Raw genomic sequence first — 9,140 nt, 5'->3', positions numbered from 1 at the left:
GGTTAACCAATGGCAGAAGCCGTTTCATCCTCTCCACAAGCAGCGAGATCAAAAGTGAGTCTTTCCTGATTGCTGCATAGTGTCAATTGGCCAATCTCTTCTCCCAGGGAAGGGAAAAAAAAAAAAAAAAAAAAAAGTAAATCAAACGTTTGGGAAGCATTTGGTGGATGAAGTGCTGCTTTCTGCCTAGCGAGGGTCCCAGGATGTCTAGCTTCTGATACTGAGGAGCCCTTTCAGATCCAGGGACTGAAGGGTTATTACTGTGGTGCTAGAGCTATGCAGCTGGAGCATTGTCTTTCTCCCTCTATCATGCTCTCCAAGAAATTTCTCAATGTGAGCAGCAGTTACCCACATGCAGGCGGATCTGAGCTTGCCTTGCATGATCATCCCATTATCTCGACCACTGACAACCTGGAGAGAAGTTCACCTTTGAAAAAAATTACCAGGGGGATGACGAATCAGTCAGATACAGACAATTTTCCTGACTCCAAGGACACACCAGGGGACGTCCAGAGAAATAAACTCTCTCCCGTCTTGGACGGGGTCTCTGAGCTTCGTCACAGTTTCGATGGATCTGCTGCAGATCGCTATCTGCTCTCTCAGTCCAGCCAGCCCCAGTCTGCTGCCTCTGCTCCTAGTACCATGTTCCCTTACCCCAGCCAGCATGGACCTGCTCACCCAGCCTTCTCCATCGCCAGCCCCAGCCGCTACATGGCTCACCATCCTGTGATCACCAACGGAGCTTACAACAGCCTCCTGTCCAACTCTTCTCCACAAGGCTACCCCACGGCGGGCTACCCGTACCCCCAGCAGTATGGCCATTCCTACCAAGGGGCACCTTTCTACCAGTTCTCCTCTACCCAGCCGGGGCTGGTTCCCGGCAAGGCTCAGGTCTACCTGTGCAACAGGCCACTCTGGCTGAAATTTCACCGGCACCAGACGGAGATGATCATCACGAAGCAGGGGAGGTAAGCCACCGCGCGGACCCTCGCCTCGCTGGGGGTCGGGGCTGAGCTGCCGGCTCCGCCGGGGGAGCCGCCCGGAGCCTCCGCCGCCCCGAGGGAGCCGCCCGCCGGGGCCCCTGAGCCGGGCGCCGGGAGCCGGCAGCGCCGGTGCCGGTCCCCGGTGGGGCAGCGTTCCCCCAGCTCCGCGCTGCCCTCATCCCTTCCCCGCGGAAAGCTCGACGTTTCGGGGAGGGAGTTTCTTTTGATTTTTATCTCCCTGTCGCTACCGGGAGCCGTGAGGATAAAACACAGCGGGCTGGCTCCGCAGCGTGTGCCTATCGCTGCCGGGGGCTTGCTTCCCTCCTTCCCTTTATTATATTTCATTTTCCCCTTTCCTTTTTTATAGGCGCATGTTCCCTTTCCTAAGTTTTAATATTTCTGGTCTCGACCCCACGGCTCACTACAATATTTTTGTGGATGTAATTTTGGCGGATCCCAACCACTGGAGATTTCAAGGAGGCAAATGGGTTCCTTGCGGCAAGGCGGACACCAATGTACAAGGCAAGTTCCTCCAATTAACACTTTTCCCGACACATATGTAGGTGAGAATGATTAATTAAAGCCTTTGTGGACTGGCTCTGGCGACTTCTTAAACGCGAATGAGCCAATGATTTTTTGGAGGAAAAAAAAAAGAAAAGAAAAGAAAAAGGAGGGTGGAAGAGAAAGTAATAGGTGTTCGGAAAACGCTGGTTTAATCCTCAGTGAAAATAAAGGGGGTTTTGACAGTAAAATGCCGCTGACTTAACGGGATCCTTCGACCTCGTGTGCTGCTGCGGTGGCAGAACCGGGGTGTCCGCGAGAGCTGTGATGTGGTTGTATTTTGCTGTTTTGCTTAGGAAACCGGGTGTACATGCACCCCGACTCCCCCAACACGGGAGCCCACTGGATGCGCCAGGAAATCTCCTTTGGGAAACTAAAACTTACAAACAATAAAGGAGCATCAAACAACAACGGGCAGGTTAGTGGGGAAGACGCAGTCGCTCTCGCAGGCTTATTTTTATTGCTTCAGGCGAAATCCTACCGGAAAGGACGTGTATTTCTTTAGATCGTGTAGTTAGGTGACAGTAAGAGGGGGTTGTGGGGGAGCCCTCCCGTTAATTTTGCCACGGGTCTCGCTGATCCTGAGCGCGTCGCCCGGGTGGGCCCGGCTTGGCCGAGGGAGCCGCAGTCGGCTCGGGGAGGTGGCAGCGGGGTCCCGTTGCCCGCGGGCATCACGCTCCCCATCCTTCTTGCTCTAATTTCCTCCTCTTCCCTCGGCCCCCTCCCTGCTTTTCCTCTGCCCGACAGATGGTGGTTTTGCAGTCCCTCCACAAGTACCAGCCACGCTTGCATGTGGTGGAGGTGAACGAAGACGGGACGGAGGATACCAACCAGCCGGGCAGAGTGCAGACCTTCACCTTCCCCGAGACGCAGTTCATAGCGGTCACCGCCTACCAAAACACCGATGTAAAGAGCTCCCGGGTTTATTCCTCTCGCGGTCTCCCGCGCTCCCTGCAGCGCACCCCGCCGAGGCCACCGAGGCCGCGGCACTTCCCCCTTGGGTCTGCGGCGCCGTGAGATGGGGATCCCTATCTGCCCCTTTGTGCCACCCTGCCCTGGTCAGGGCTGCTGAGCGCCGAGCGCGGCAGGAGCCGCCCGCGCCTGCCTCGGGTGCCCTGCACCAGTGTTGCCGCTCCACCCGGAGCTGGGCTTTCATTCGCCGCACTTCTCTTCCAGTCGGAAACAGTTCAGTTAGCCGTTAGCTTACGCTTTAAGCCTGCAAAGATCAATTAACAACCTCATTGAATGTGCCGGGGGTGACGGAGCAACTTCCTCAAATTAAAAGCTCGTTAATGCCTAGCTACGTTTCGGAGTGGTCTGGCTTTGCTACAGACTGGTGCCCCCTTTTTCAACTGACATATGTTCAGTCCACATTCTCGCTGCAATTATTTTGCTCGATGCAAATGTAAACTCTTAGCTACCGTTCTGCGGTACGGTCTACCTAATTTCTGGATTTAAATATATTCATACCCATGCAGTAGCAATACTGACACATCTCAAAACATGGGGTTCAGCATTAATTTTTATCGTACTTTTTTCAATAAAGTACATCTTAAAATTAGACCCTGCTATGTACAAGCATGCCAGATCTTTTATTTTTCACGTTTTAAAGGCAATTCGACCGATTAGTGTAAAGCTTTGACTTTAAAAATGTGTTGGCTGCAGTAGGATATATTTTTCAGGCTTTCACAACTCTGGTCCTTTCTTTCCTTAGATCACACAGCTGAAAATAGACCACAATCCTTTCGCAAAAGGTTTCAGAGACAATTATGACACGTAAGTAAAGAGGATTTCTTTTATTTCCCTTCTTCCGCTGCACACACGTCAGGGGAAAGCTTTGGGATGCGGGCTGGCTTCGTTTCACACCGAAAACGCGCCGTCTCGGGGTTTTCCAGAGCCCTCCGGGAGGGAGGCACCCGCAGGATGCCCTGGCAGGGCCGCGGAGAGGCTGTTCCTGCGGCAGCGCCCAGCGCAGCATTGCGCAGCCTGCGCTCACCTCCACGCGTGGGGCCGTGCTGCCCGCACCCGCATCTCGCTTTTGCACTTTGGCGGTTTTGTTGCTGGTGTTTCCTGGCACGCATTTTTGCGACCCTGACCAAGTTTCCGTTTCACCTGCACGCAAAGGCTCCGAAAGAGGCACCGGGGCAAAGCCGACCTCAGTCCCCGAGCAACCCGCAGGGTTCGGGTAAACCCGGGGTCCACAGAACCCGTGTCCGGAGGAAAGTTGTTTCGTCTTGTTTTGTTCTTCTCTGCGGTTGGAATTTATATTTTTTACCCCACCCTCTCCCCCCATTCAGGGTGGAGCTAAGGCCTCCGAAGTTTTTTGGTCGCGGTTTGTCCCCGCTCAGGCCCAGCCGCCAGACCCACCGAGCCGTGTCCCTGTGGGACCTGTGGCTGATGCCGCCCCTAAAGCGGTTAGAGGGGCACCAGACCCCGACTCCCCACCTCGCCGGGACACCCGGCCAGGGGCCGCCCGCTTACAACGTCTGCTCAGATGGGCCAGCTGGAGGCGGCTAGCCAGGGCAGCCGGTCTGGCCGGCTTCGGAGCTCACCTGCCCCTCTGCAAACCTCGGCTTTGAGAGGGTAAACCTCCTTTACACTCTCTCAACTGCGGCGAGGAGCGTCTTTTCTCGGAGTGCCTAACTGAGCGTTAACTTCCTTGCCTGCTTAAAGCCCCCTGACCTCCGACGGCGGCCCAGCATCCCCCAGCAGCGGGATTTCAGTCCTAGGGCAGAAACGATGCCGAGGCCTGAACGAGTGTGAGGGGGGCCCGGAGCCGACCACAGACTCTCCCCTACGGGCGGGGGTCGCGGCGACTGTGTCGGGGTCCCGGGCGGTGGCGGGAGGGGAGCTTCGGTCCCTTCTCGTGTCATGGAGGGCGGCCGCAGGGCCTGGCCGCTCTCCTGGAAGCTCTGCAGGGAAGATGCTCGGCCTTTAGGAAGGCTGCGTGCCCTTCGCCCCCAGCTGCCATTGCTTTTCTCTTTTTTATAAGGAAAAAACCTTTATAGGGAGTCACTTGAAAGGAGACGGGGGGGAGGGGGAAGCTTCAATGTTGTCTAGCACGTTGAATTTGTTTAAGGGCCAAGTTTATTTTGGATAAGAAATTCCAGGAGGCGTGGAGGGTTAATTAAAGCACAGTTTTAGCCTGAATTAAATACAGATAGTAGTTATTCATCCATTAAAGTTTTTATAATCGCAAATTGCAGCCCAGCATGGGAGAATTATATATAGGCCACGCAGGGAACACTGGATGTGTCTGACTTTACATTTCCTTCAAGTAGGTGTTTAAAGATTAGCTTAATTTAAACTCGGTATAATGTTGATGGTTCGTCTGTGACTCCCAATAATAAGTGATAAACAGCCGATAGAATTCCGTAGTCTGCCATTCATGCTACTCGCCGCAAATGACCGCGTTGCCTGGTGCGCATATGGCGGGAGCGGTCAATGTGTCACGGCTCGGGTTTTCACGCCGGTCTCATGCCGGTTTCGGGCAGGAGCAAGAGATCTCTCTCCCGTCAATGAATGGCCAATCGGTCCCAGAAAGTGCGCTAGCCGTGCCTTCCCTGCCCCTTCCCTAATAAGGCCCTCGGCGCTCCCAGCGCCGCAGGCCGAGGCCGGAGCTGAGCGCAGGCCGCGGGCAGCACAGGAGCGCGCTGGGGCGGCCGCCGGCCCGTTCGGTCCCTTCCCGTCTCTCCCAGAGGGCTGCAGCAGTCCGGCTGCCGCCCCGAGGAGGGCGGCGGGCTGCGGCGGACACCCAGCTCTCTCCCCTTCTCTTGGGCAGGATCTACACGGGCTGCGACATGGATCGGCTGACACCTTCCCCCAACGACTCTCCCCGCTCTCAAATTGTGCCCGGGGCCCGCTACGCCATGGCCGGCTCCTTCCTCCAGGACCAGTTCGTGAGTAACTACGCCAAGTCCCGCTTCCACCCCGGGGCAGGAGCCGGCCCGGGGCCCGGCGCCGACCGCAGCGTGCCCCACACCAACGGGCTGCTCTCCCCACAGCAAGCCGAGGACCCGGGGGCCCCTTCGCCGCAGCGCTGGTTCGTCGCGCCCGCTAACAACCGCCTCGACTTCGCCGCCTCCGCCTATGACACGGCCACCGACTTCGCCGGCAACGCGGCCACGCTGCTTTCCTACGCGGCCGCTGGCGTCAAGGCGCTGCCGCTGCAGGCTGCCGGCTGCGCCGGGCGACCGCTGGGCTACTACGCCGACCCCTCGGGCTGGGGGGCCCGCAGCCCCCCGCAGTACTGCAGCAAGTCCGGCTCCGTGCTCTCCTGCTGGCCTAACAGCGCGGCGGCGGCGCGCATGGCCGCCGGGAACCCCTACCTGGGGGAGGAGGCGGAGAGCCTGGCCCCAGAGCGGTCCCCCTTGCCGGGCACAGAGGACTCCAAGCCCAAAGATTTGTCCGACTCCAGCTGGATCGAGACGCCGTCGTCCATTAAGTCCATCGACTCCACCGATTCTGGGATTTACGAGCAGGCCAAAAGGAGACGGATCTCCCCCTCGGACACCCCGGTGTCCGAGAGCTCCTCGCCCCTCAAGAGCGAGGTGCTCACCCAGCGGGACTGCGAAAAGACCTGCGCCAAGGACATCGGCTACTACGGCTTCTACTCGCACAGCTAGGCGCGGCCGCCCGGCCCCGCCGTCCTTTTGCACAATTAACTCCTCCGCGTTAGCGCACTGACCCCCGCCCCTAGCTGCCCATCCGTATCCCCGGCCCGGCCCGCAGGCAGGCAGGGAGGCAGAGCCGCGGCTGCCGCCGTCCCCCCGCCCCGCTCCCCGCCCGGCCCGGGGGCGCGGGGGGCACCGCTGCTCCGAAACCCACTGATAAGTAGGATGCTTAGACTCTCAAACCTTACAGCGCTTCCTTCCTTTTACCACGGATGGATACTAGGGGATAACAGTAATAGTGGGGGAAAAGAGCCTGTGAAATGCCTGTACATAGTACTTAATTTATTGTAACCGACTACTTTTCTTTGGTTCTGTTGCTTTCTTATTTGTTTGGATTTTCTTTTTGTTTTCATCGTTAAGTCACAAAACTTAGATCCTGTTTAAATTTCTCCCTCCCACCTTTGCTCCTTGTCGCCTCCTCGCAACAACCTTCCCCCCCCCCCCCCCCGTAACACCCCTTCTAAATGCCTCTGGAAGAGTGGCCCGTGGCTGCGGCAAGCGAGTAATGGGTTTCTCACTTTCTCTGCAATTCCTCGCATGAAATAATTACGCCGTGCCCTGGGCTAACACAGCTAAAGAATAGCTCAGCTTTCCCTTCAAAAGAACAGAAATACGTCTCGTAGGAAAGTCGATTAAAGTAGCATGACGCCTTCCAAAAGCAAAATTAACTGCCTCTGTATTTTTTCTTTAAAAGGAATAGCTCGACATCAGCAATATTATTATTTTTGTGGTATTCCTCCTCCCCCTCCCCCCCGCCCCCAAGTGCCAAATCCATTACTGGTCCCTGCAGGTGCCAAATATGCTGACAAACTCTTTTCAAATTTCTTTGCAGTTTTCCCCTCTTTCTTTATATTGCTGTAAATCTTTGTAATGAATAATCTTAAAAAAAAAAAAAAAGAAAAAAAAGGAAAAAAAAAGAAAAAAAAAGATATAGACGACTGAATTGTTGGTAACCATAGTGTAGTCCAGTGAAGATGAATTGTGAGTTGTATATTTTACTGCATTTAGTTTTGGAATTGACTTTTTCATAAAGTAGCTAACCGAGATCTGACTTCCTGGGGAATCAAATGCACATCAAAAGTAAGAGCGATCTTTCCTGTAAACCTGTTACTAATTTCATGAAGGAGAACTAAAATCCCTCCAGGTCTCTCCCCCCGGCGAAGCAGAATAGTAAGTCTTCGAATTTTGAGTAGCAAATCTATACAATTAACGCATTTTTATATAGAGGAAAAAAAATACAATTACAAACTGAAATATGCATCAGGCTAAATATTCAGTTTAGATTACACTCGACGGGGAAATTTCCTAATAGAAATTCAGGGTCATAAACGTGTGTATATTTTTGACTCTTCTGTAAATCGAATGTTGTGATTTTTATATTTGTTCTGTTACGTCTGTGGAACTGAATAATTTATACCAGTACATGCTCCATTGAGAAATGTTTCGGTTTTTGCCCGTTTGTATCGTCTGTGTATAACAAGTAAAATAAACCTGGCAAAACGTTCACGCCGTGTCGGAGAGCACTTTGCCTTTCTGCACGTCCCAAGTTGGGCGACGCTAGTTCTGCCCTAGCTGCCCCTCGCCCAGCTTCGTCTTTTTTTTTTTTCAGGGTGGGTGAAAAGTGGACATAGGGGAGAGTTTACGCACCGCATGGCCAAGCATGGAGGTTTGCAGTCGGAGACATCGGGAGTTTAAACCCCTTCGGGTTTTAGATGTTTGTAATTACCCCCGTGTTTGACTCTTAAACCCCCTGACAGCACTTTGCAGGCAGCAGAGGTTCCCTGCTGCGGGGGAGCCGCCCAGTTGGCGGAGCGAAGCAGAGGGGCGCAGCGCTGCCCGCCCGCAGCTCTCCCGGGACGGGGGCGCAGCGAAGGGCCAGGCCGGGCCCTCTGGGGGCGCGGAGCAGAGGAGCGGCAGAGAAGTCCCTGCTCCCGCGGCACCACCTCCTTCTCTGCCGACCTTCGAGGGACGCTCTCCCCCTTTAAAATACACGTACCCATAGGCTTTAGTAGAGGCGTCATCCTCTGGCACCTGCATGGCTCGAGGTGCGCAGATATTTGGGGTAGAAAGGCCAGTTTTAGTCTTGATCCGTCAGTGGGGTAAGCGCGGGTGAAGAGCCGCCACGGGGGTTTTGTCTTGTCGCGGTGTTGACAGGGGACACCTGAGGAGCTTCTCTGCATTATCCCCCCTGTCTCCTCCACAAGGTGCGGGATTCGACCTGAGAGGCGTCCCTGCGGCCCCAGCGCCTCCGCCGGCTGCAGCGGGCCTGTGGCGACGGCGACGGCGGCCTTCGGGTCGGTAACTGCTCTGAGGTTGCCGCCGGGCTCACGGTGCTGTCCCCGAAGCGGCGATGGGGGCTGGGGGCAACTCGGCCCTCAAGCGGCAGGACCCGTCTGCCGGGAGAGGGGCCGCATTCCCCGGGAGGGGCAGACCAGGCCGTCGAGGGGGAGAGGGCCCCCCCAAGAAGTGAGGACAGCCGGGGTGGTGATGGTGCGCGCCCTTCCCAGCCGCCTCTCACCGAGCGGCGGGTCCGGGCCGTGGCACCGCCCGCGTCGCCCCACTCTTCGCCCACAACTCTCCGCCTCCCGCGGACCCGGCTGCCCCCTCAGTGGCGAGGCGAGTGTCTGGCCCGGCTCCCTCCCGGGCTGTGAGGCTATAGGAAATTAAATGTTCTCGGCCCTCCTTCCCGCTCTCGGCCAGCAAAACCATCCTCACGTTTCCTTTCCCCCCCGCCACCCTTCGCCGCTACCCGTCCCAATGCATTACCCCCCGAGACGGCCAAGGGACCCGACCGAGACCCGACGACATTCCCAAGGGGAGCCCACTGCAGCGGCGGGCGGTCACCGCTGGTAGCCCTGGTCAGAAGTGGTTTTGCTGGGTCTTGTTCTGCAGGGGTTACCCAGCAGGTCTGGAATAAATACGT

At 56.1% G+C, this 9,140-nt stretch overlaps 1 protein-coding gene across 2 annotated transcripts; it reads left to right on the top strand.

The window, feature by feature from the left end:
* Nucleotides 1–96: 96 nt before the first annotated feature.
* Nucleotides 97–6,659, top strand: TBR1 (T-box brain transcription factor 1). Of its 2 annotated transcripts, XM_061344163.1 has the most exons (7): nucleotides 101–968; nucleotides 1,351–1,505; nucleotides 1,841–1,962; nucleotides 2,292–2,450; nucleotides 3,259–3,320; nucleotides 5,326–5,443; nucleotides 5,549–6,659. In XM_061344163.1, the coding sequence occupies exons 1-7, from the start codon at nucleotides 277–279 to the stop codon at nucleotides 6,167–6,169; spliced, it is 1,929 nt and encodes a 642-aa protein (XP_061200147.1). In that variant the 5' UTR covers nucleotides 101–276; the 3' UTR covers nucleotides 6,170–6,659. The 2 variants fall into 2 exon arrangements, with proteins under 2 accessions (XP_061200146.1, XP_061200147.1); XM_061344162.1 differs by having other exon boundaries at nucleotides 97–968; nucleotides 5,326–6,659.
* The last annotated feature ends 2,481 nt before the right edge of the window (nucleotides 6,660–9,140 follow it).

The sequence above is a fragment of the Neopsephotus bourkii genome, unplaced genomic scaffold, assembly GCF_033783945.1.
Source record: "Neopsephotus bourkii isolate Nb327-2 ecotype Australia unplaced genomic scaffold, CSIRO-AGI_Nbou_v1 NB_196, whole genome shotgun sequence".
Lineage (NCBI taxonomy): Eukaryota > Metazoa > Chordata > Aves > Psittaciformes > Psittacidae > Neopsephotus > Neopsephotus bourkii.
The sequence above is the reverse complement of the archived record's forward strand: the minus strand, read 5'-3'. Positions and strand labels throughout refer to the sequence as shown.

What these genes read in the sequence shown, in the direction of transcription:
- TBR1 (XM_061344162.1), top strand. Translation starts at nt 277, where the DNA reads ATGCAGCTGGAGCATTGTCTTTCTCCCTCTATCATGCTCTCCAAGAAA. An exon ending in GGCGGACACCAATGTACAAG is followed by an intron (nt 1,506 to 1,840) that starts GCAAGTTCCTCC and finishes TGTTTTGCTTAG; the next exon opens with GAAACCGGGTGTACATGCAC. An exon ending in CCGCCTACCAAAACACCGAT is followed by an intron (nt 2,451 to 3,258) that starts GTAAAGAGCTCC and finishes TTCTTTCCTTAG; the next exon opens with ATCACACAGCTGAAAATAGA.